Consider the following 26,716-nt stretch of genomic DNA (forward strand, 5'->3'; position numbering starts at 1 on the left):
GTATTTGTGTTTTTCCCTTTTTCTTTCTGATACCAAACTACTTCTGTTACTAAAGGAAGAAATGCCTCTGGAAAGCCAGTGAGAGAGGTTAGTGTGTCTGATGCCTACTGCAATAGCTTCTTGTTGGCTGCATCCTCTTTTTTTGTCTGGCGTTTGTGGCGCAGCATGTGTGTTGCTAGGTACATTTAACAGTTGTGGTCTAATATGCAATGCCTCTCAACATTCAGTTGACATCAGAATTGGAAGGAATGCTTTTTTTCTGTTAGGCCCTTCCAAAGGACATTTACTTGGCAAAGGGAATAAAGATGAAAATGTTGCCATAAAATCTTTATGGTTCGTAAGGTGTGAAGTTATCTGGCTTTAGATTAAAGTCTGAGACCATCTTAAATTCTTGGCTACAATACAGGTTACAATTATTGTATTTAAAGGAAAAGAAGTGGTTGTGATATATAAGCGATATAAATAAAATATTCCTTTGGTTTGCAAGTTCAGCATTACACCAAACAGAATGTCAATAACATCCACTATGCTGTTTAAGGCAGTACAGGATATGAAAACCAATGTGAACAAAATCCTGCATTTTCATGTGGGAGAGACAGAGTAATGGCACTGGGCAACCCTTTATCTCATTTTGAATCCTACAACTGTAATTACTTCACAGGCTGGTTATAAGAATATATGGAGCTAAAGTTAATTGTTTTAATGATACAGTGGTGCCTCGCAAGACGAAATTAATCCGTTCCGCGAGTCTCTTCGTCTTGTGGTTTTTTCGTCTTGCGAAGCACGGCTATTAGCGGCTTAGCAGCTATTAGCGGCTTTAAGAAAAAGGAAACAAACTCGCAAGAACTCGCAAGATGTTTCGTCTTGCGAAGCAAGCCCATAGGGAAATTCATCTTGCGGAATGACTCAAAAAACGGAAAACTCTTTCGTCTAGCAAGTTTTTCGTCTTGCGAGGCATTTGTCTTGCGGGGCACCACTGTACAAAGACACAGAAAAAGTTTGTATGCTCTGGGATTGAGGAGCAGAGAGAATGATAGATTTTTTCACTTTCTATAAAGTACAACTGAACTGAAAATAGTTCATTTATTATCTTAAAAGCATTTTCAGAAGCATTTGAATGTTAAACTGTTATCCAAACAATGTATGTGGTGGAAGATGAACAGCCTTACAAAAGTCTACAACATTCAGAAATTCACTTGCAACTATAGTTGTCTTGAATCTACGCTAGACAAATATGAAGCCAATTTCTCTTGTATAGGAAGCTAGCATTTTAAAATTTGTCCCCATTTAGGTAGGTGTTTATTTATTTGCCACATTTTTACCCTATACTCTTCAGCCCAAAATGCCTACAGAGCAGCTGACATACAACCAAAACAAGACAATCTCTACCTCCAGGCTTGCACTCTAAAAAATTACAGTACTCAAGCAAAAGGGGACAGGGAGGGAAAATCAAAATCAAAACTTGGGCACCAACCATCTTACAATGACCAGCCGTCACAGTTCAGGGTCAGGAGATGCCTGATGAAGCTTGCCTCTCCCATCTAATGCTGAAGCTGTGGTCTGAAACATCTGGAGGACACCTGCTTGGCAAAGTGTGCTGTATGCAGTGCACAGCTGTGTCTGATGGCAGTCATTCCATCAACTGGGAAACCCATAATGATTAAGCTGCCATCCACAATATTACCTGTGAGGAGCTGGGGCAAAATGTAACTTAACTGCCACATTACAAATTTGGGGAAGGGAGGGGGGTCATCTAATGATACACAACTGTTGGCCAGCCCCAGATTAAGATATCAACACTGTGGGCTCCCTCAAAGCAAAGTACTGTACAAGAAAGACAGTGTCCTCCCATGACCAGGGAGGGAACTATACGGCAAATTACTGCTACCACCCAGAAGTGATACCTTTACTTTGATGTTCTGCTGTATATAAGCATATAAATATGTGACATTTCTTCCTGTTTAAACAAAAAGGTTTTTTAAAAAACATCTGATCTTGTGTATTTACTTTTTTTAAAACAAAACAAAATATTTTTTGTGCTTTCAGCGCCTTATATATGATGTATTGGGGATGGGGAAACAACATCTTTCACACACTGTGAGACCTTATTACAGGCAACTCCCAGTTTAGGCACATCTTAATGATGTGCAATCGTGTGTGCGCGCGCACACACACACACAGTGCCAAACCTGGAAGTAGCCCCAAAACATCACAAAAAGGGACGGAGCAGGCTTACACATGGAACTCCCACGCAAAACAATAATTGCCTGTACATGTAAAGGTGCCAGGTTAACAGTCTAAGGCAAAAGTTCTTGAGTTGTTCAGTTCTCTGCTTAAAGAGGCTAGTTTCTACCTTCTTTTGTAAAAATGACTATCACTTTTACTCTAATCTATTCCATCAATATTCTAAGGATCATTTATGCTGCTTTGCCAGGGTAGATGAACCATTACAGTATAGTGGAGGGTCCAATCACATAGGAGCTCTCAATTTGAAGCAGCCTCCACAGGATGGCCATAACCTGTAGACTATAGCTCTGCACCATCGCCTTCAGAGACACAAACAATTAAGCACCAGTTTCAATCCTGTGCCCCACTAGTTCTTCTTTGTTGATTATGGCGACAGCTGTAAGCACCATCACCTTCCATGCAAACATTCCTGAATGCTAAGAACATTATCAGTGGCTCTTCTCTAGTTACCAGCATCTCTACATGTAAATCACATAGTGACAAGGGTCCTTTATGGTTAATTCTGCCAGGTACAAAATTTGTTTTCTTTTCAGAGCTGGAAAAAGGTCTGATTTGTCCAAAGCTCTTTATAGTTCAGTTTTATTTTGTTTAAATGCTAACGTGTTACCTGCATATGTCATAATTGCTTGATTCAGTTTTTGCTTTATTATTGCTTTATTTCTGTTGCATTAAATCTTTGTTTTTAGACCCTTTGAGAAAGTAAAGATTCCATCCCAAATCCTAACTCATTCAAGATGTGACTATGTCTGAACATGACCCATCTCAAAGAGCTGCAAGCAGAACACTGCAGAAGGATATCATAGCCCGTCCTGAATGTTGGGAACAGAAGGACAGCACAAAAGAGTGCTGCTCTTCTTGTGTTGCCCATTTAGCAGTAAACCAGTAGAACAAAAGCATTCTTAGAAAAAGAGAGGATTTCTGTTGGCCTTGTAGTCATTCCCATTTTGGGCAGGACATCAATGTGGTCTGAAAACCAGGCTTGGAAGAACTGGAGAGATACACACTGATTGAAGAAAATATTTGCATGTACACTCTAACTTGCTGTACACCCACCCATTTTATGCCTGCTATCTTTGCAGTGTGATGACTTGCATATTATCAAGATACATTTTTGTTAGGAGTGGATTCAGATAAGTTACAACCTAGCTAAAAAGCAAACATTCCATCAAATGGGATTTCTTAACAACATAAATCATGAAAAGAGTATTACTGCAGTGTAGCTAACAATAGCTAACGTAACCTGGCACATCCAGCTTTTCTTGCCCCCTTGATAATAGAGTTCATGCAACTAGCTTCCTTTCATTAGCAACAGTATTTTAAAAGATTCAGTGAATTTATGTAGGTTGGTTTAACTCTTCAATTTGGTCTCCAATGGAGGTTTCGTCCAGGACCTTACTCTCATTAACATCAATTAGCACTTTGGCAAGTTCCCTAGTCAAGCTGCTTGGGTTGATTATGATTGATCAGGTTAGCTGTTATTCACTTTAATTGATTCATTTGCAACCACTTGTGTAGCAAAGTCTTTCACATGCACATTTAATTTTGCAGTTTTTGCCAAGGGTTTTCATGCATGTGCCTTTGAAATTGATTTGCTATGTCTGTCATTTAAGAATTTAGTGTGGTGCTGGCTAAAAAGCTCTGCAGGTTTCACACAGCTTTGCTAGTGGTTCTGCAAATATATATATGTATATGACTAATAATTGACAATTGTCCTTGCATGGAAGTGTGTATCATTTTATATCAAGGTACCTAACTCATTTTTCTTTTAAGAAGTATGTGTGGCAATCTTCAAAAGCAGTTGCAGTACACCAAGGACAGCTTCATCTGTAAAATCTTTTTCTTTGTTTTACAGGCCACAATGTAGGCAGCCTTTTCCACATGGCAGATGACTTGGGCCGAGCAATGGAAACGTTAGTGACCATGATGACCGACAGCAAGGTGTTAGAATAGCAAGATGTGTTTTACAACTTCAGGCGTACCCGCATGGTTTTTATAATATTCATATGACAAAAGGATTAGACTGTAAGAGTTTACATGAAAACAAATTATATTTTTGTGAAGGGTAGTGGTACTATACTGTAGATTTCAGTAGTTTCTTAAGTCTGTTATTGTTTTGTTAACAATGGCAGGTTTTACACGTCTATGCAATTGTACAAAAAAATTATAAGAAAACTACATGTAAAATCTTGATAGCTAAATAACTTGCCATTTCTTTATATGGAACGCATTTTGGGTTGTTTAAAAAAAATTTATAACCGTTATAAAGAAAGATTGTAAACAAAGTGTGCTTTATATAAAAAAAAAGTTTATATAAATCCCTATAAAAAAACAAAAAAGAGGCAGTGCATTTGTTTAGCATCATTTGAGCTCTGTAATTGTATCAGACATAATTCATGTTCTGTGTTCTTTTCCTTATGAATCAAAGAGAGAATTTCTGAAACACCAAAACTATTAACATACATTTCTCATTGTTTTGCGTCTGACTAGCACTGGCTTAAAAAAATAATATTGTCCTGAACTTCCAGTAGAGGTAGCTTTTCTACCTCCTTCCAAGTAGAAATTAAGTCTTACAGGAATTTATCCAGCTAGTTGGCAATAATATGAAAGAGCACATTACATGACAAATGCTATCTTCAGAGCTTGCAACAATAAAAAAGACAAATTGAATCAGTATTCTCTGCTCCTGCTGTTTCCTCCACTTCTATGAAACCGAATGTTGTTAGTAAACACAAAATAGGAATTGCCTCACCGGATTATACCTTTGGACTTTATCATTCGGTATTCTGCCTCTGACACTGGCCAGCACCTTAATGCTTCAAAGCAGAAGTCTTGATTTGCTTTTATACCCTGCGATGCCACCTTTAGTGATATACCCTGCATCTTTGTGGGTTGTTTTTTTGTTTTTGTTTTTGAGGGGTGTGTGTGTTAAGGACTTGAATACAGATAGTGACCGACCTGTGATCTGCTTCCATCCTGAAAGTTTGATTACTCATATTATTAATATTTAATTTTAATTGTTATAGTAGCAGTATTTTTAAGCATTGAGAATTGCCTAGTCTCTTAAAAACAAAATGGTCACTAGAGATCTGCCTTGCAGCAAATTCCAAGGAGCCACAACATTTCAATTAAACAGGAAATAGCATGGAGCAATTATATCAGCTTCAGTTCTATCAACAGTTAAAAGTAGCCACACTGCTTCATGGGAGGCTGGTCATCCAAGACAATAGCCGGTAATTTTGTTCCTCCCTAGGTCTTTCTACAAATAATACCGCACAATTAACAATGACTCAGGAGAGGGATAACAGAAAATAGATGTTACATAACAGCTCCTCAGGTTTACTACTATAAAATTTTGAGGTGCTGTTAACAAAAGCTTTACCATTTCATTCCCTTCCCTTCCGCCAGCCTTTAATTCCATTGTCTGAAAATAGAATTTCATCAATCTAATCTACATTAATACTTTGCAAGAGTAAAATCTGTTACCTCTTCTTGTACGAAGTGTAATTAAACTTGGGGGAAAATATTTTATTTTTAATGCTAGTTAACATTAAACATGGGTAGTCATGTTATTTCTACCTCACTTTGGTTTTGTGGTGTTCCTGATAATTATATACAGAAGATATTACATCATCACCACTTGTCCATTGTGTGAACAGGTCTTATCATCTTAACAACAAGAAGTTTAAAAATGTAATAACTTGCAAAAGAAGCCCCAAACGTACATTTTCAAACTATTTTAAAAGAAATTTGAATGCAATCTATCCTAGTGTGAGCACAGTGCCCACACACTGAGGTCTAAGAGCCCTGTTGCTACCAGTCTCCCTCAACCATGATTGTGAATGGAAGTTTGTCGGCACCAAGCTCTCCATCTTGCCCAGGGATATGTTTTTCCAAAAGGATGCATGCTGAGGGGAGGGGCCATTACCTCATGAGCAGGCACTTGACCCATACTAGGCTGGATTGTACCATTATTCATCAATAAGCATCCTGCATATTCTCATAGGAAAGTGCAGAATCTATGGGGTGGGGTTTGTTCATTTATGCCTTTAAGTTGAAAGTTCTCTTTAAACATTTGGAAACTAATAAAGAGTGCACGGTTGTTTTCATCAGGGTTTTCATTTTTTCCCCTTCATAGACATTAGTTTTGAAGTGAGTCTGTCAAAAGTATTTAAAGACTTTAAGAGCTTTATTGCTGCTTTTTAAGCATTTCTTTGGGAATATTTCATGTTCCTTATATCCACAAACTATTAAACTGTAATACATTTATCAGTGTAACTGACTAACTAACTAACTAACTATCATTTGGCATGTTATACCATTGTTATCCAGTACTGGTTTATTACTTTGGTATCATAATCTATTGTGTTCTAACATCTACACTGTAACATTTACTAATTATTTTTATAAACTTCAGTTTTACTGCATTTTTCACAACATATCAAATTTCACCAAATATATGCCTTACTTAATTGTATTATATACTGCTTTACTGTGTATATCAATAAAGCACGCAATTATGTTATAAAAATAAGTGTGGGGCATTTTTACTGATTGTCCAGCATTTAACTTGTGGCTCTTTTTCCCAGTTAGACTGGCTTTATAGATTTCAGCTGGGCAGAATGCCACCTTATCCATTCTTGAATTCACGTCTTTCTACAGTGCAATTAAATACCCTGCAGTTAAAGGCTTTGTGGCTAAAAGCCAAACGGTAGTGCCTAGGAGGGGAGGGGTTAAGGATGCTTTGATGTCTTTTCCTTTTTCACAACAGTTGGTTTATAAGCTAAGGACATAAACCTCATATCAGAATGCTATTTAATGAAAACTTCCTGGTTTGGATGTAAACAAGATTCAGTTCAAGCCATGAATACTTTCCTTCTGTGAAGCACTCCTTAAAATTCATATCACTAGAACTGCTTCTGCTTTCATCCATCTCTCCTCATAATTTTCACCTCTCAAAGTTTGAAAGTTTACATACAGGTGTTGCTGCATTCTCAGACAAGACATATTTCAGCTCCTTTCCAAACAAACTCAAGGATGGCTTTGCTTAGCACTTGATTGCGAGAAACTGGGAGCAACTTTTCCCCTCCTTGGGGTTGGAACACTAAAGATCACACATTGAAAATAGCCCAACTATCATTTTTTCAAAAATTCCTTCACAGTAAGGTAATCCAAAGGCAACAAGCAAGAATATACTCCTGCTCAATTTATTTATCAATTGGATCAATTTGAGCAATTAAAAAAATGGATTTTGTTCTGAAGGTTGCTCAGAACTGTGTTGATAGCAGAGTTTAGACACATATAGAGTGAAATAACAAGTGCTAGCCCTGTTCTCAACTAATGCACAGTGGCCACATTCCTTCTATTTGTGCATACAGCACAAATAGGAGCTCTACATCAGTTTGTATACACAGAATATAAGTATTTAAAACAAATAAAACAATCTGACAGCAACTCTTAGAGGTCTCAAGCAGAGGCTTTTTACAGCACCTGCTGTATGAATATAATAATACAAGAACCGCTCTTCAACATCAGACTAAAGTTCCATATCTAGTCCCACTGTCCTCACAATGGCTAGCCACAAGCCTATGTTTAAAACAGGGCACAAAAGCACTAGTACTTTCCTCTTTGTGATTCTCAGCAACTGTTAGTCCTCAATCTAATCTGAGTAAAGATTCCAGGAGTGAACCGGGGCCCTCTGCAAGCAATGCTCTGTCACTGAGCTACGATCCCTGCCATTGCATTTTTTTAGAGCCCTCTTCTCCCTGCTGCCATGGGCTTGTGCAGCATTTGGACATGAGCCCCCACACAGTCAAAGCAAGAATGAAGCCCTAGATGCCCCTAGACTAACAAGATTGATAATGCAATTACTTTGCCATTGTGAACAGTAACAAAAATATTTGTTGACTCACACTCCATATACATCTGCATCTGGTTTTACAATGTCTCTGTTGCACTGAGCAGATTTAAGAATCACTGTGCGATACATATTATCAAAAAGAAACATTGCTTCAATCGGCTGCACATATATGCACACATGAAGTATCATACATCTGAATATCTTAAAATAAACACTATGTACTAGTCTTCAAACAGTGATTCATTGGTTATGCCACTGCAGAAGGAGAAATACACATAATCCACACCAGGTATAGAGGAATGTGGTTTTTTAAAGTGATACATAAAAATGATTTAAGGAACAATAACAAGAAAACTAAGATTTCTAGTTTTGGTCCTTCTACCTTTTTAAAATGGAAGGGTGAATCTGTGACAAATGTCAGCATACGTTTCTGCAACTAGAAAAGCTATTCTGTTGGCATATGTGGATAAAGTATTTTTTGACACAGCATATAGTTATACTGTGAAATTCCCTAACACAAGGCATTGTGGTGGGCATCGACTTGGAGTACAGAATGTCTTTAAAAGGAAATTAGGCAAATTCATGGAGAATACAACTATCAATGGCTACAGGCCACAATGGGTACGTTCTACCTCCACTATCAGAGGCACTATTCCTCTGAATACCAGGTGCTGGGTATCATAAGCAAAGAGGGTTCTGCAGCCCTCGGCTTCTGCTTGCAGGCTTCCCACAGGCATCTAGCTGAGACCAGGATATTGGACCAGATACTGACAGGGTTCCACTTATAGGTATGATAGCTTTTCATAACCTATGCTTTTCTGTTGGATAAATGCTTTAAAAAATATTAAAAGTAGCAAAACCAAATAAATGGTACCCAAAATATATTTATTGCTTTAAGTCTTTTGTTATTGATTCTGGATATAGAATGCTGGCAGTCACAGCACATGCTAACAGACGAACATCCATACTGGCAACAAAACAGTCTGTAGGTGGACAAAATGCTTCCTTTTCATCGCTTCTATCAAGATGTTACAAGGTTTATACTTTAATTTTCCCATGGACACATTGGTGGAGATGACATGTAACAAACCCTTCCATTAATCTTGCATGCAAAAAAGAAAAAAGTTCTCATCAAAATGAGACAAAAGCTCTTTGTTTGGTGAATGAGGCACTGCCAAAGCAGACTGGAAGAGGAAAATCATTCCTAGAATGAGCTTTTGATTTTTATAATAGCAAGGCAAGCTTTGTATGGTTGATCGTCATATTGTACCATATCATAATGATAAGATACATTATCCTTAAATCACTTAGCTTCAGACTAGGCCTTTGTGAGACCCAGCAACTTAAAAGATTCTGATGGGAGACCGGAAAGGAAGGTAACATTTGGATAACTGTTATTGGGAATCCTTATAAAACACTGATGGACCTCAGGGGGCAAAACTATGCTGGCTTTGGACCTCCATATCTTGGAAATGCAGGTATGTTTTAATTAAATTTATTGCTAAATGCTGAGTGGGCTTGGGAGGTTACTGGGAGTTTTTTGGGGTGGGGGTGGGCTTGAATTCACCAAATAAGGTATGAGGCTGCAAAGCAGAATTCCAATCATAAACAAAAGGAACACCATGAAAATAATACAGCTAGTAGCAAACAAGCCTGGCCAGTGACAGTCTTAACCAAGTGGTCAGAGTAGCAGCAGATTCTTTATTACTTAGGAACAGAGAACAGCATAGCACTATCTCAGACCCATCTAAAAGTGTGGAAGAGCAACAGCTTTTTCAAGAAAAAGGGAGATGTGCAGCCACAATGAACAGTTGGAAGCTAGATAGGAAAATGTCCCATAGCCTAAACAATGAAGAGAAACATAAGAAGGATAAGGGCTGAATCTAGACATATATAATAAAACTGTGAAAATGCTTTTTTAAAAACATTAAAAAATATATACAGTGGTATGTCTGGTTGCGAACGCTTCTGGTTATGAACGCTTCTGGTTACGAGCTCTGCTAACCCAGAAGGAGCTGCTCCTGGTTGCGAACTTTGCCCCAGGATGCAAACAGAAATCGTGCGCCAGAGGTGCGCGCACAGCGGGATACCCCATTAGCGAAAGTGCACCTCAGGATAAGAACGGTTTCAGCTTAAGGACGGACCTCCGGAACGCATTAAGTTCGTAACCAGAGGTACTACTGTATTGAATTTCCCATTAGCTCACCATCGCCATCTTGTATAATGCACTTAAAACACACTTAAAACATTGTATTTGCAGCTGTATAGCTGAGTCCCAAGTTCTGAATGTGTATTTTAAGCGAGGCCACTGGGATCCACCAGTTTGTGCTAGTTACAAAATGACAGCTTAGAGCGAGAGAGAAGAGCCAGAGGGAGAAGGGTAGGTAACAATCTGGTGGGTTAAGGAAAGAGCTCAGTGGTTTAAGGGACAGAATGAGCAGAAAATATTTTGAATGGTTACAAGTTACCCCCCCCTCCTGCACTGTCATCTAAATATGATCAGCCTAATACAATACAAACCACAACATTCAGATACAGTTATTGCTTTGCGCTTGTGTCACAAACACATAGCTCTTGCCGAAGTGGTAAACCTCTGTCTGGGCTACAGGAAACTGCTCACTGCTCCATTTCTCACTCCACTCAAACAAAATATCCTATACCCAAAATGCTAGATGTCAGAAAGAATGTTCTCTACATCTTATTTTCAATGTGAAGGGGATTTTTGTAGGGAGATGCATTCAATTATTTGAGCCCCCATGTGTTTTCTGAAGCAAAACAGCCCAAACACAAAACTCTGGAAAATCGAAGAGGATAAGCAATAGTTTGAGTGTGAGAAAGAGGCAGGAAGTGGCAAAATCCTTGTCGTCATGGATAGAATTAAAGTTCCACTGGGTCCAGAGGGACTGGGAGATATCTGTTAGCATTGCAACCTTAGTGAAATCCTCTAAGACAGGCTGTGACATGCAGCATTTTTAAAAAAATGTTTGTGATAAACAAAATGATCTTATTACTAATGCAGTTATGGAGCTGCAGAAATCAGTTCACATATAAGTAAATAAATGTAAGTATAAGGGAGCAGATTTAAAACAACAATCTATTCTTAAACAACATTTAGCTTTCCATGTGCCTGCTAGCAGCATGGAAATTAGAAATTGTCTCCTGCTTTATCTTGTATTTCTGGATGGATTCTAGTTCCTACACATACTTCAAGGCAGAGTTATGGATTGATCTTAAAACCCTGTAAAATTGTATCCTAAGCTACACAGCTGGATAAATGTCAGACATTAACAACACTCTCTTCCTTGGAGAAAGTGGCTATCTTAATGGCTGTTTCCATGGGTACCAGAGAAGCAAATGATAATAATATCAAGACAGATAAAGCAGGAAAGGATAGCCTGTGATAACTCTATTTCAGGTTCCAATACAGCTTCAAATTCACTGCCATCAGTAATTCAGAGAAGAGATCATATGGTGTACAAGACTTAAAATACATCACAAAAAGTAGTCCTATTAAAACATGGCTGTTCTGAGCCATTTATTTGCACATGACATATATTCCCTTTTATAATGGCACAAACGAGGTTGTGGTATTTCTGAATTTGCTGTGTGACTGAACTGCACACATTTCTCCCAGGATGTTTGCTGACTTTATCTTTATATGTGTTTTTTAGCCTCCTGGCAAAAGCTCTTGGTTTCCCAGGGTTACAGATTACTTGCTCAGCTTTAACACACAGAGAAAAACAGAAATCATATTTCTTCCCAATTAGATTCCCTGTATGACAACAGAATGTGCCAGTGTCCACTGTGGCATTACAAGCTGGGGAAACCTCGTGAGTCAGAATAATGAACACAAAGAACTGACCTGCTTTGACTTTTGTTCCCAAAACAGAAGGATGACTGCAAGGAGAAAGAGATTGCTTAAAGGTGTGATGTCAATCTAATACACAATTTTCAACTGTTCAGAGGCACAAAGGTGTGCTTTAGACAAAACGAATGCGTATGTAGCACAGTGACTCTTTAAAACCATGCCCTGGAAAATTGACATTTCCACATCCACCAAGGTACAATCCCAGCATGCGTCCTTGACTAACAAGTGAAATAGGGTGGTTTGAGAGTAAGGATAAAATAGCTAATATTTTGATATTAACAACATCCTTCACGTAAGATTTTGTCTGTCATAGTCTCCTATGAACACTTGGGCAACTGGCACAATTAACAGGACTTCCTTGTTCCCTTTATACAGCATCTATTAAGATCACAAAAGAAAGAGTTATAGGAACAGCTGTTCTTTTGGGTTGAAAGGGGGAGAGAAAGAGAAAGAGAGAAAGGAGGCCCAAAGAAGAACTGGAATGGATTCTAACAGCAATGCTTCCTGCTGCAAGGTATACTGACTTACGGTGAAAAACATTAAGTTGACATAACCTCAGTTGGAACAAGGTGGAGAGGTGGCGAAGCAGCACCAACAATTTATTTAGAATACAAAGGTCATGCACACAAGACATAATCATTAATCTCACCAGCTCTTTTGGCTAGGGTTTCGCAAAATGCCCCTAAGCAAACTCAAGTCAAGAATGGTATAGCAGCAATATTATACCAGGTTTCGGGAATGAGATAGGACAACATTTCAATATTTGAGGTGGAGGAGAATTTCAACAGAGAAGGACATGGTTCACAGGAAGGTTGATATATAGGAAATACTCAGGATTGTGTCATCTTAATATAAAGCAATTTAAGAGCCTTTGTTGTGGTTTCTTTTATTTATATCCCATAAAATCTAGAGCAAAAATAGCAAAAATAAGTCAAGCAAGTTGACACATGCACACACACACTTTTAAAGTAACAGGATTTGTGCCTTGGGACCATGGTCACAGGTCCATTAATTTTGGGTGTAAACATATATAAACTATTATGCTGGGGCTTATAGGGGCTGCAAACCAAAATGTCATTTACAACATCTTCTAAAACACAATAAACCAGCAAAAATCAATGAAGATAGTTTACAACCATAACAACAAGGCAGGAAACTAGGAGCAGTCTTACATCTATTTCATAAATAAATATACCACACATCAAATAAGTCAGCTGATGTTTGGATTTGAACTACTGATATGCATCAACATTTTGTTGTGACACTCAGCCAAGTTTTGCTGCGTTGTTTAGTGTTACTAACACCAAACAGCTAGTGCTATAGTGTGGAAGAATGGCAAGTTAGCTTCTTGGGGTAGGCACCTATTGGCATTTAAAACAGAAGATGTGTGCCACCTTGTGGTTAGCAATTATAATAAAAATGAGAAAATGGGTTTTTTGAAACTATAATGACAATCAGAGGCATTTTGTGCAATGCCATTGTGCATACAAAAGGGGCTCGTGCTTTCAAACACAAGGTCTTTCAAACTCAGTTATTGTCTATTAATCCAATGCCGTATAGGATGGGTGATGTTGTCCATGCTGTTTTGGAAATTTTAATTGGAATGAAGCTGAATCATAGGATAAAAGAGAGCATAAATTAGCAACTATTTATCATGTGGCAATTTGGCACTTTTTACATACAACTTGATAAGCTGTGAATGGCTAATACGGGGAAGCCTTACACTTGATATTACCCCAAACTTTTCACACACATGGCAGGAAAAACAATTTTAATCACACTTTGTTTAATTTACCGTATTTTTCGCCCTATAGGACGCACTTTTTCCCCTCCAAAAATGAAGGGGAAATGTGTGTGCATCCTATGGGGCGAATGCAGGCTTTCGCCGGCGCTGGGCTCCCGCGGTTTGCAGAGAGTTGCCTGTTCTGGGGGCTGGGGTCGGGGGAAGCTCGGGCTTCCCCCACCCCAGCCCCGCGCCTGGGGGGGAAATAATTTTTTTCCCTTTATTTCCCCCCCAAAAAACTAGGTGCGCCTTATGGGACGGTACGTCCTATAGGGCAAAAAATACGGTAAATGACCAAGTGAATCTGTGGCAATAAAACTTCCACTTGTCAAGTTGGTCATTTGTATTAGGCCTCTGTAACATCCTGCTAAGCAGTGGGGGGCATTTTTACCATATATCCAGAAAACTGAGGAAGTGGAGAAAAGATCAACATCTCACCAGTTACTGAGGAGATAAATATGGAAACTTTACTATAAATTGTAGCACATACCTACAGTATGTACGCCCTGAATTAAAAAAGACAGTCAATATGGCTAGCAAATTGCAGCAAACTTGGCAGGATGAGAAAAACAACACACTGGCCTGGTTCACATAAAACATTAAACAGTTGTTTAAAACAAGTGTGCCACTCAGGAGAGGAAGCAAGTTTGAGTCTGAGAAATTAATGCTTTAGTGGGCATAATCTGCAGTCAACAGCTAGAAGATCTGGTATCTGCCCTGCCTAGTTCCAACCCTGTCCAGGTAAACTGAGGGCAGATCTGCACCATCACACAGGCTGCTACTGCTGTTACTGCAACCACCATTCAATATTGGTGAGATATCCATACTGAGGATGGGTTTGTTAGTCAGTCAGATATAGTGACAGTAATTGAACTTAGTAACAAAAGTGTTCCCTGAATAGTTGTTGCAGAGAGAGAGAAGCAGACCTACAAAAAGCACAAAAGGAATAAAAACCTAGAGTAGCCATTATTAGATAGATTTGCAAGAGATTCCCTGTTCAAGTAAAGCCCTTTGTTGCATACCCTTCTATTTCCATCACTTGTAAAGTTTACAGTAGCTGGATTATCGCTCCACATAAACTGCCATGTGTTATCATGCCACATATCCAAGGCTTACTTAAGATTACCATCTTTTTTTCTGGCAAGATTCCTGCACCTTTAACAGGAAAATGCCAAGTATAAATTCAGATAGTGAGGGTTTTCTTAGAATAGAGATGTACAGATGTAGTGATAGGAAGTTTTATCAGTCAAATTTCATTTTCTGTGTTTAACACAGCTGTTTTAAGTGCAGAGAAGTGGGCCACAAAGAGGATCGTAACCCTATGCATGACAACATCTATCAGTGGCTGAATCACACACAGAGAGACTTTTTAAAAGACTTTTTAAAAAATCCTGGCTTTTAAAAATAGGTCATGAAGATAGGTCATAAATCATGATAAAATAGTAAAAATACATAGATGCATGCCAAATAGTTCACATGTTGTCTTGGTTTGCAGAGACTCACTATGACACAGCTGGATAATCTGTTTTAAGAGGGATTATATTATGTGGTATTGTGCCTCCTCATTGACAAAAGCACAAGATGTTATTTGGCTTTTGTACAAGCCATAGTAGCGTCCTGATAAGAATGGCACAGAAGCCCAGAAACCTACAAAGGACACATTTTTCCCCAGCCACATGTAGAGTCATACCTTGGAAGTCGAATGGAATCCGTTCCAGAAGTCCATTCGACTTCCAAAACATTCGGAAGCCGTGGAAGCCCTGTCAGACGTTCAGCTTCCAAAAACAGTTCACAAACCGGAACAGTCACTTCCGGGTTTGCGCCGTTTGAGAGCCAAAACGTTCGAGAACTAAGCTGTTCAAAAACCAAGGTACGGCTGTATAGTGTTTGTACACATGTCAAGTCTACTGAAGGCAAGTAAGTGGGGCCACTGGGAGTGAGTGATTCACTGATATGTTCACTGTACATGCCATATCACAACAGTACTGTCCTGCTGCTTCCGAAGATCAGGAGAGTGACTCTCTACGCCAACATAGTTGATGGCAAACTTAAGAGAACAAGCTTACAAAACTTGAGAGAGAGAATACCTTTAGCACTTGTTGACCACAAACAGAGTTTGTTAATTTGGTTTATTTTTATAGATATCGTTACATATTCTTCCAAGCATGGTCTGAAAATGTAGCTCTAAAAGATGTAATAAAAAAATAAAATGTTAAATTGTAAAAATCATAGAATAGAATAGAATCATAGAATCATAGAGTTGGAAGAGACCACAAGGGCCATCGAGTCCAACCCCCTGCCAAGCAGGAAACACCATCAGAGCACTCCTGACATATGGTTGTCAAGCCTCTGCTTAAAGACCTCCAAAGAAGGAGACTCCACCACACTCCTTGGCAGCAAATTCCACTGTCGAACAGCTCTTACTGTCAGGAAGTTCTTCCTAATGTTTAGGTGGAATCTTCTTTCTTGTAGTTTGGATCCATTGCTCCGTGTCCGCTTCTCTGGAGCAGCAGAAAACAACCTTTCTCCCTCCTCTATGTGACATCCTTTTATATATTTGAACATGGCTATCATATCACCCCTTAACCTCCTCTTCTCCAGGCTAAACATGCCCAGCTCTCTTAGCCGTTCCTCATAAGGCATCGTTTCCAGGCCTTTGACCATTTTGGTTGCCCTCCTCTGGACACGTTCCAGTTTGTCAATGTCCTTCTTGAACTGTGGTGCCCAGAACTGGACACAGTACTCCAGGTGAGGTCTGACCAGAGCAGAATACAGTGGCACTATTACTTCCCTTGATCTAGATGCTATACTCCTATTGATGCAGCCCAGAATTGCATTGGCTTTTTTAGCTGCCGCGTCACACTGTTGGCTCATGTCAAGTTTGTGGTCAACCAAGACTCCTAGATCCTTTTCACATGTACTGCTCTCAAGCCAGGTGTCCCCCATCTTGTATTTGTGCCTCTCATTTTTTTTGCCCAAGTGCAATACTTTACATTTCTCCCTGTTAAAATTCATCTTGTTTGTTTTGGCCCAGTTCTCTAATCTGTCAAGGTCGTTTTGAAGTGTGATCCTGTCCTCTGGGGTGTTAGCCACCCCTCCCAATTTGGTGCCATCTGCAAATTTGATCAGGATGCCCTTGAGTCCATCATCCAAGTCGTTGATAAAGATGTTGAATAAGACCGGGCCCAAGACAGAACCCTGTGGCACCCCACTAGTCACTCTTCTCCAGGATGAAGAGGAACCATTGATGAGCACCCTTTGGGTTCGGTCAGTCAGCCAGTTACAAATCCACTGAGTGGTAGCATAGTCAAGACCACATTTTACCACATTTAAAAAGAAGTCATCATTTAGGAAATGATACTCTGTGCTCCATTTCCAGTTGAGAATCAATTTTACATAGTGCCCCTTATCTGCATTATGGTTGTTTCAGAATCCAGCATTCTTAACATATCTAAAGATAATCCATAATCCATTGTAATCAAGCTAATTAGCAAAATGACAGATGAATTCACCCACCTACTGTGTTGCTGTCTATGCTCTGAATAACCTGTCCTTTCTTCACATCTTTGTTCAAGACCTATCACACAGAACACCTTCCCTTAACCTTCCTGTTTCTCCTCTCCTCATCCTCAGTATTCATTCATTCATTGCCTAACCTGGTCCTCTCCCTGCTTCCCTATCTTGTCCTACTATAGCTTGTTATTCTATTACAGGTTGCAGATAAAGCTCCCCTCACCTAAAGCATACTTTTTTTGATTGGGAAAAAAATAACTGGGACATCACAAATATGCAAAAGATTCAACATCCAACTCATTATTTTTCATTGCCTTGGTTACATTCCTGAGACAGTAATTTAATAAAAGGGGGCAACAGGAATCATCAAGCAATCATTTCCACTATTAGTGGTAGGTTATTCATTATGCACACTCTCTTTTTGCAAGATCCTTAAATCAGCAAGGCTTCTTAATTAGGGACTTGAAAATTTTCATCTGCAATAACCAAGGACTTGACCTCTGAATTACCCAGTGACCATCAGCTTCAATCCAAGCCTCTACTCCCCACCCCCCTGCTTGGTGGGAATGAGCCACTTGATTATGAACAAGGTCAGATAGAAGAAAAGAAGCCATAACCCATTTTTAGCAAACATCAACACTGTCAGCATTTTTAAGTACAAAAAAAGTTGCATCTGCTTGGTTCAATAATTTATTGATAGAACAAGTGTTGCTAGAAAAGCAACTCCATCTTTAAATAACTGTCATAATAGGTAGTATCTTCCCAGGGTGCTGTTTCTTGCTGTTTCTGAGCTTTTATTATAACTGTGGCATTTCAGTATTGTTAAAATTCTTCAAAAGGATAAATGGGTACATGTGTGTGTTCAAAAGCAAGCACAATAAAAGCTTTATCAGGCAGCTATAAACAGCCCTTTCCAGTACCAAACACATACCATGTTTCCTTCCCATGCCCATTATGAAGAATGGGTGCAAATTTGAATTTTGTATAGCTTGCTTTACAAATCAGACAAACAATGGGGCACAATAAACATTTACCGTATTCACTTTAAATAATATTGGACTGAACAGATTTCTAGTAAAGAAAATGTATTTTAACGAAATATGTATCAGAAGACTCTTATTTTCCTTTATGTGGTACAGATGCAACTGTAAGGAGTTAAGACCTACAACTGAAGGCTAGAGTCTTCAAATGTATAAGCATTTAGACATTATATATATTTATATAATATATACTAAAGTGGGAAAATGTTGTCCCCATCTCCAAAAAGGTACAGGGCAGGGGAGAAGACGCAGCAACTACCGACCAGTCAGCTTAACATCAATACCGAGAAAGTTCCTAGAACAAATATTAAACAGCATGTTTGTGAGCACTTAGAAAAGGTTGCTGTGATTACTGAGAGCCAACATGGGTTTCTAAAAAACAAGTCATGTCAGACTAATATTATTATTATTATTTAAATAGAATTTGCAAGCTTGGTGGATCAGGGAAATGCTGAGGGTGTACTATATCTTGATTTCAGAAAGGCTTCTGACTAAGTCCCCCATGATATTCTTGCGGAGAAGCTGGTAAAATGTGGGCTAGATGATGTTACTGTGAGATGGATTTGTAGTTGGTGGACTGACTGAGCCCAGAGAGTGCTCACCATAGGTTCCTCATCATCTTTGAAAAAAGGGATAAGTGGAGTGCTACAGGGTCTTGTCCTGGGCACTGTGTTGCTCAACTTCTTTATAAATGACTTGGATGAAGGAATTGAGGGGATGCTTATCAAGGGAAGTAATAGTACCAACCTAGTATGCCTTGGTCACACCCCACCTGGAGTACTGTGTCCAGTTTGGGGCACATTTCAAGAAGGATATTGACAAACTGGAACATGTGCAGAAGAAAGCAACCAAAATGATAAAAGGGTCTTGAAACCAAGCTTTATGAGGAATGGTTGAGGGATCTGGGTATTTTTAGCTTGAAACAGAGGAGACTGAGAGGAGATATGACAGTCATCTTAAAATATCGGAAGGGCTGTCACATGGGAGCTGGAGCAAGCTTGTTTTCTGCTGCACCAGAGGGTAGGACCCAAACCAATAGATCCAAATTACAAGAAAGGAGATCCAACTAAACCTTAGGAAGAACTTTCTGAACTTCATTGGATGATTTTAAACAGAGGTTGGATGACCATCTGTCAAGAAGTATTTAGCTGTGATTTCTACATTGCAGGGGGCTGGACAAGATGACCCTTGGGATCCTTTCAACTACACAATTCTATGATTCTATAAGCAGAGGTGTAAGAACATTCTTGGCTTTATTCTGGAGTGTGCAGAGCAGCTACATCATCCAGTGACATTAGTGGGAAAGAAGCTATCCAGTGTTTATTAAAGGCACTTCTGTAAGCTATCCCAATTTAGGCTGACAGCTAATTTCAATGGACTCATGCTTAATGGACGTTATATATGTTGTGATGCATACATAAATCCAACGCAACAAGTCATACACTATGCTTTGCGCCCTCTCTCTCTCTCTCTCTCTCTCACACACACACACACATACACACACCAATATATACCTATATGCTATTACCTCAAAATGATGTGAAGGCTACAAAGCTTGCATGTATAAAGCTTGTTTGAGGTAGAATAATAACCTAGAGCCATTACTTGCTGGTGGTACTTCACAAACTCTGACTTTGACCTTCAAGAGCTAGAAAATACTTTCTGTCATTGCCGGGTCTGCGACATTAAATATTCATTAATTTTCTTTCGCCAAGGTGACAAGTCTGATATTGCAGGTTGTCTGCTGTGGTAACCAAGTTCGCAAGTTATCAAACATGGAGCCACCTCAAGTAGTAATTATCTTGTCAGAGATAGTTGTGTCTCTACATAGAATACACATTATCATAGTTATTTCAGTATACGTTGCCTTTCATCTTCGGTTACATTTCTCCAAAATCATGTACTTCCCAACACTAGCAAATCATATGTACCTGACCAAACTTCTCCCAGCATTTATTTGATTCTCTTAGTCTTATGGCCTGACTTGAATAAGCCACTAAGTAGGCAGATACCGTAACTATTGCTACGAGCAGGCACTGGAAGGGTTCAGCATCCAAGCAAAAGGATCACTAGTGCCTTGTTTCTGGGACACAATGGCCCTGTAAAGCCACTCAGCACAAGAAAAAACTTGAACTGCATAAGTGGGATGAAAAGCAAGGGGATAAGGAAACACCTATTCTGAGAGCCCAGAGGTGACCTGTGACCCATAGGCATAGCCCTTCAGGAAATGCGAACATTTACCCCTTTATTTCTTTATTTATATATACAGTTCACTAAAAAACATTTTTGTATACATAAGACTGTTGTCTTGCTGCAATTTGCTTGGCTGCTGAAGGGCAATCACACCACCTCCAGTGCAAGGAACAGCCAGCAGAGAAGCAAACAGCGCAGGTAGCAGGTGGCCCAGCTGAGCTGTTTAATAGAGGATGGGGGGTACTATGAAGAGGCAAATCATGACAGTCTTCAGAAAGCCTGTGTTAAGTGTGTGCAATACATTAGGCACACATTCAGCACACAACAAAAAAATACAGTAAAATGCAATTCCACACAGGCAGAGAGGGACAATTATGTGGCGACTATATGCTACTTCCAGTTGCTGTGAACAACTGCAGGAGAGGTCCCGTCCCCCCGCCACATCCTGCTTGTGGGCTTCCCAAAGGCATCTGTTTTACCACTGTGGAAAACAGAATGCTGAACCTAAATTAGACATTTGGTCTGCTCCAGCAGGACTCTTCTTATCCCACTGATTTTTGTGGAAGTTGTTGCTAGTCAAATGTCATTAGGGTCATGACTGTAAGATGTTTTCGTATGCAGTGTTAGCTGAGTCTGTGAACTTGCCCCCAACATAAGATATTTCATATCTATGACATTTTAATTCCACTGAGTCATTAAGATAAGGAAAAAGGGGCACATTTAGCCCTGTCCTATGATATGCTGAGCCCTCCGCATGTGGTGTGCCTTTGAGACCAGCACCTTAACAGGGATTAACAACTCTAGCATGCCATATTTCACAGCCAGCCAAGACAGCTTCATTTGTGCTAATGCCCCAAAGCAATTTTGCCACTGTGAACAACTGAATTACAAAACAAAACAAATTTACCGGAAAATACAGCTCTACCAGACATTTAGTGCACTGACCTATTACAGTAAAATAAGTGCTGGGAAAAGCTTCCCCTATTTAATAATTTCTGTGTGTCAGGTTGTGTGTTAAAAAACAAAGATTTGGGGCGGAGGATGGAGGATGGGGTAATACTACCAGCAAAGAACATAGTGAATTCATAGCGGGGAGCAATGTTGACACTAGGTGCACAGCTGTTTTCAAAAAGCCAAAAGTATAACATACAGCTGTTGATGATGAGGGAGGGGAGGGGAGGAGCAGGGAACTGAATCCTCACAAACACCTAATCGCTGGATTTCAGCTAATTGGGAGACAGGGGGCATTACGCACAGCAGCCCTGCCTCATTGGATTGGGGAAATCACACAGACAGCACTTGAGCAATTTCCAATTCTCATCCACCCATGGATACACATGCAGAAGTCTATGGCCACACAAATATAGCTGCTAGGTAGTTCAGTACAAGTGGATTTGCAGAATCTTATTTTTGTTCAATTAGGCTTACTGAAACCAATCTTCCAATAATACCCTTCTGAAAGCTGATGCAAGGCTGGACCTTCATTTCATTTTGTGCCCCTTTAAACATTAAAAGGAAGATGACATGAGCTTTCACTAGCACATACCTCCACATGTGGTGAGAATGCCCCAAAATCCAATTCTTCTGGACAGCTGTCATACAAGAAATAAGCAAAATAACTAAGCAGATAGTAGAAGTCACCCCAGAACTGACATTACTGAACATCTTCCAAGATCACAATGCCTAGTCACACTACAAAGAGCTCATAAGCCACCTACTCTCAGCAGCCAGACACTAGAGTGTCCTGTCAGGAATAAACATGGAAGACTGGTATCAAGTAGTATGGGAAAGAGCCTTGCTAGAAAAGCTAACCAATAGACAAACTGACACAGGGGCAAATAGAAGAGGATGCCTACACATGCCTACACTATGGCTCCCCTTTATCACACATGCAGCCCACCAAGACAAAAACAAAAACCCACCGACAACATAGGATTCAATATGGCTAACTTAAACCAACAACCCCCCCCCACAGGCACAAACAAATCCCACTGCAGCCAACCAAAGACAATCAACCACACCCTAGGCCACCCCAACCTCTCTCAACACCAAGGAAACATAACAAGCAAATAGAAAGAGAATCTACCCAAGTGACGCTGACACAAAACCCCCACACATACACTAAGTAAAAGAACATAAGCTTTACCACCCCACCACCCCTCTCTCCTGTCTCTCCCCTTTCCTTCCCAACCCTATACTGCATATAACACCAATGTCTCACAACAAATGTAACTGATCTGTAGAAAACACAACCTGAAGAAAGAGACAATGCATGTGCTCTTGTAAACGAAAAACATATTTAATAAAAATTATTTTTAATAATAATAATAATAATAATAATAATAATAATATCATGGTTTAAATCCTCTGGTCCACTCCTCTAAGCACAATTAATTAACTGAACACCTACTTAAACCTCAAAAAACTGAATTTTAGCTTTCCTCCCCTCCTGAGTATGCCCTTGGGCAAGTGACAACACACAGAAAGACGATCTAATTCCGCTACAGAGCCTGGACATCTTGCTTTGGACTCTGAGTGGGAAAATGACAATGTCCCATCAATGAAAGCTAAGCAGACCAAGCTGTCTAAAAGAAATGAAGCTGCAGCCACCCTCATGCTAACCAAATTGACAGCCCAGTTAGACAAACTCCACAAGGATCTTTGCCAGGATCTCACTACAGAATGGAAGGCAGCCATTACCCAGATGGAAAGAAGACTGGATCAAACTGATACTCAACTGCCAGCAGTAGCGAAACTGCAGATGAAGCCTTTGACATCTCGGCCAAATATGCTGTAAAAATCAAAAAGCTCAGCTCTTACGCAAGAGATAGCCAAGTCCCAATGTGAAGAAGAGGACAATAATCTGTGCTGCTTTAACCTCAAAGTACGCAATATGACTGAATCCCTGGAAGCAGATTTACTAACCTTTATAATTTCACGATTTGATCTTGTACTACGAAATATGAATCCTACTAAAACCGATATTGAAGTGGCACTCAGGAGCAGCCAACACTTGCAATCAAACAACATAGTGGCCTGGTGACAAAAGAGGCCATTTTGAAAGTGCAACAAGAAGTTGACAGTTTGGAATGGGAGAGAAATCGCATAATAATTTCACATTATTTGTGCCCTGCAACTTTAAAGTGGATAAAAGCATTCAAAATATATACTGGGAATTTTTCAAAGGCAGGGGCTAAATACAGATGAGGGTATCCCTTCCAACATTGTTATAATTGACGGTATACAGCATAGAGCCTTCATGCATGCAGAGGTTCTCAACATCATGCATCTACTAGGCTTGCATGAAACTGACAAAGCGGGAAATGCAGATGATTCATCAGAAGATGAAGCTGATTTATGATGGCAGGAAAAGCGAGGATCCTCTAAAGCACTGAAAAAACACTGTTTCCAGAGAACAGAAATGCACCACATTGCTGGAGCCAGCAGAAACCACACGTGAGAGATCTTGAAAAGAGCTTTAAAATCAGCCTAGTTTATATTGACAGCTCCCTATACTTTCGTAAAACTGGAAATTACTCTATGAGTGATCAATATGCAGCCTTGTAATTGGACGCTACTTGGAGAGGGTCTATTCATTCATTATGGTTGGTTTACTGATACCCCTCCATTTGTTGGTTGCCAGTAAGAATGGCCCAAGGGGGAGAGAAGAACCCTACTCCCTCCACCATTTGTGGTGCAACCTGGTTCCTTGGTTTCACTGTTAAGTGTTCAAATGTTTGTTAAAGTAAGTTAGTTGATTAACCGCATTACTATGCCTATTATCCAGTTTCAAATCCTCTCTCCCAAGGTCTGCCTTTCAAGGAGAAGAATAACAGGAGGACCTCGCATTAGCATGATGTCACTCGTTAACAGATCCTACCATATGGAATCCTGAAGGACACATTTAAAAGGGCATTTCAATGTACTGGTATATGGCATGGGCAACCCTGTCAAGCACCATAGAATGGAGTCTTTGCTCCAAAAAGAAGAAAAACTGGTTTTATATGTTTGAAAACATGCGTAGTAAAAAAATCCATTGATAAGGTTCTGTGTTTATGAGGTTATGATGTACAGCTCTGCAGGATCTTCCAAAGCAAGGGGGTTGTAATCCTTATTTCGCACTTGTTGAACTTTGCTCCCCAAGATGCCAAAGGGGAGCTTAACTCTTGAAATATACTCAGAGTCGCAAAGTGATTTCATGCTCTTTATTCAGCTCATAGTGGTGAGGAGGAATGAATCAATGTCCCCTCACAGTATCTGCTTTATATACATTATTTACACAATGGGCTGCACATGATTGGCTAATTCTGGAATTCTACTGTAAGCCAATCAGGTTGTGGATTCACTTCTATCTGGAGCAGGATTGGGTGGTTCCTGCCAACCAATCATACTGCTGCATTGTTCTAGGACCAATCAGACTGCTGCATTCTGAATCCTATTGTTCTAGGACCAATCAGACTGCTGCCTTTTGGATCCTATTGTTCTAGGACCAATCAGACTGCTACAGTTTGGATCCTATTCAACTCAGTACATAACACCCCTCCCCTCTAAGTTCCAGTCCTGCCCGGGAGGTCGCATTCATAGTCCTCAAGGTATGCCGGCGGCCTACGTGTGCGTTGTGGCCTGGGGTGTTCCCTGGTCCGGGCTCCGGGTTCTGGCTCGTGTTCCAAGGATGCTGGCTGTGATGCGGCTGTTTGGTCTGGTGCAACCGGCTCGCTCAGTTGTGGTTCTGGTTCCGGTGTCCTTTCGGCCTCACGGGTCCTCTCTGTATTTACTGATTCTGCCTCTCCTGCTGGCCCCTCCTGCTCTATGGGCCTCACTGCCCCGCTGTTCCCTTGGGACTCCTCTGACCTGTCCTCCTCCTGGTTTTCTCCCGGGAATCGTCGCCGTATCTGGTCGCAGTGGCGGCGCCAGCATTGCCCCCCATCCGTTAGCACCTCGTACGACACGGGGCCAGTGACCCTGGTGATTGTGGCGGGTACCCATGCTGGGCCTGCCCCAAAATTCTTTGCGTACACTGGGTCCTGGGCCTCGAAGGTCCGGGGGTTCCTGCCTTCCCCCACCACTACCTCATCCTGAGCTCTATCGGGGTGAAGGCGGTCCAATCTGATTGCAAGGCGCCGACCCATTAGTAGTTCAGCGGGGCTCCGGCCAGTCGTTGAGCTGGGGGTGCTGTGCTGTGCTAGAAGGAATGTGGCAAGGCGGTACTCCCAGTCCCCTTGCGTCATGCGGCGAAGGGTGTCCTTGGTGGTCCGCACCATGCGTTCTGCTTGGCCATTGGTGGCAGGGTGGAACGGCGCCGAACGGATGTGGCGGATGGCGTTCTGCGCTGTGAAGGTTTGGAATTCTCCTGACGTAAATGCAGTCCCGTTGTCTGAGACGAGAGTGTCAGGGAGCCCGTGGGTTGCAAACAGCCTGCGTAGTACCCGGATGGCTGCGGACGTGGAAGTGGACGGTACCAGTGCGACTTCCAGCCATTTGGTGTAGGAGTCCACCACTATGAAGAATGTTTTCCCCTGAAAGGGGCCAGCGAAATCCACATGCAGGCGTGACCATGGTGCTCGGGCGGACTCCCAGGACTGGACTGGGGCCCTTGGGGGATCTGGGCGGGATTCTTGGCAGGCCTGGCAGTGTTTGACCCAGGCCTCTATCTCTCCATCGATCCCCGGCCACCACACATAACTCCTGGCAAGGGCCTTCATTCTTACTACCCCTGGATGTGTCTCGTGTAGGGCTGTGAGGACCCTTTTGCAGAGGGGCTGGGGAACAACGACTCTGCTTCCCCATAACAGGCACCCCTTGTGGGCCGACAGTTCATGTTTGCGGGTTGTGTAGCCGGCGAATTCTGGCCCGGGGCTGCTGCTGGGCCATCCCCTCCACACCCAGTCCAGGACCCGGGAGATGACCCTATCTTTCTTGGAATGGTGTGCAACTTCTTGTGCCTGAATGGGGCGGTCGGGAAGCAGCTCCAGGCTCATAACCTCTTGTGCAGGTGCTGGGTCAGGGCCTGTTTCCGGTAGTGGTAGCCTGCTGAGGGCGTCCGCATGGCCCATCGCCTTCCCAGGTCGGTGAATCAGTGCATACTGGTAGCTGGCAAGGAAAATTGACCACCTGAGGACGCGAGGAGACAGCACTTGGGGGGTCTGCTTTTCGGGGGCAAACAAGCCAAGCAACGGCTTGTGGTCAGTCACCATGGTGAAGAAATCATGGAATTT

General features: G+C 40.9%; 1 protein-coding gene and 2 long non-coding RNA genes across 25 annotated transcripts in view; 2 read left to right on the top strand and 1 right to left on the bottom strand.

The window, feature by feature from the left end:
- DMD (dystrophin) overlaps positions 1 to 6,778 on the top strand; it is a 1,019,805-nt gene extending 1,013,027 nt beyond the window's left edge. For 10 of the 12 annotated variants that reach the window (XM_081003446.1, XM_081003453.1, XM_081003442.1 and 7 more), the window contains one exon: positions 4,100 to 6,778. In XM_081003446.1, the coding sequence (XP_080859572.1) occupies positions 4,100 to 4,197 (98 nt within the window). In that variant the 3' untranslated portion in view covers positions 4,198 to 6,778. Of the gene's footprint in view, positions 1 to 55; positions 88 to 4,099 lie in introns of all 12 variants that reach the window. The other 2 variants (XM_081003448.1, XM_081003451.1) reach the window with 1 other exon arrangement.
- LOC308476084 overlaps positions 1 to 26,716 on the bottom strand; it is a 66,777-nt gene that overhangs the window by 13,188 nt on the left and 26,873 nt on the right. The window contains exon 4 of one of the 12 annotated variants that reach the window (XR_013985684.1): positions 11,967 to 12,001. The exons of the other annotated variants lie outside the window; for them this stretch is intronic. This is a non-coding gene — a long non-coding RNA (uncharacterized lncRNA). The remainder of the gene's footprint in view (positions 1 to 11,966; positions 12,002 to 26,716) is intronic. 12 annotated transcript variants of the gene reach the window in all.
- LOC308476093 lies at positions 95 to 4,093 on the top strand. The gene is made up of 3 exons (XR_013985707.1): positions 95 to 713; positions 987 to 2,145; positions 2,182 to 4,093. It is a non-coding gene; the product is annotated as an uncharacterized lncRNA (long non-coding RNA).

The sequence above is a fragment of the Podarcis pityusensis genome (assembly GCF_964106645.2).
Source record: "Podarcis pityusensis genome assembly, chromosome: 4".
Taxonomy (NCBI): Eukaryota; Metazoa; Chordata; class Lepidosauria; order Squamata; family Lacertidae; genus Podarcis; species Podarcis pityusensis.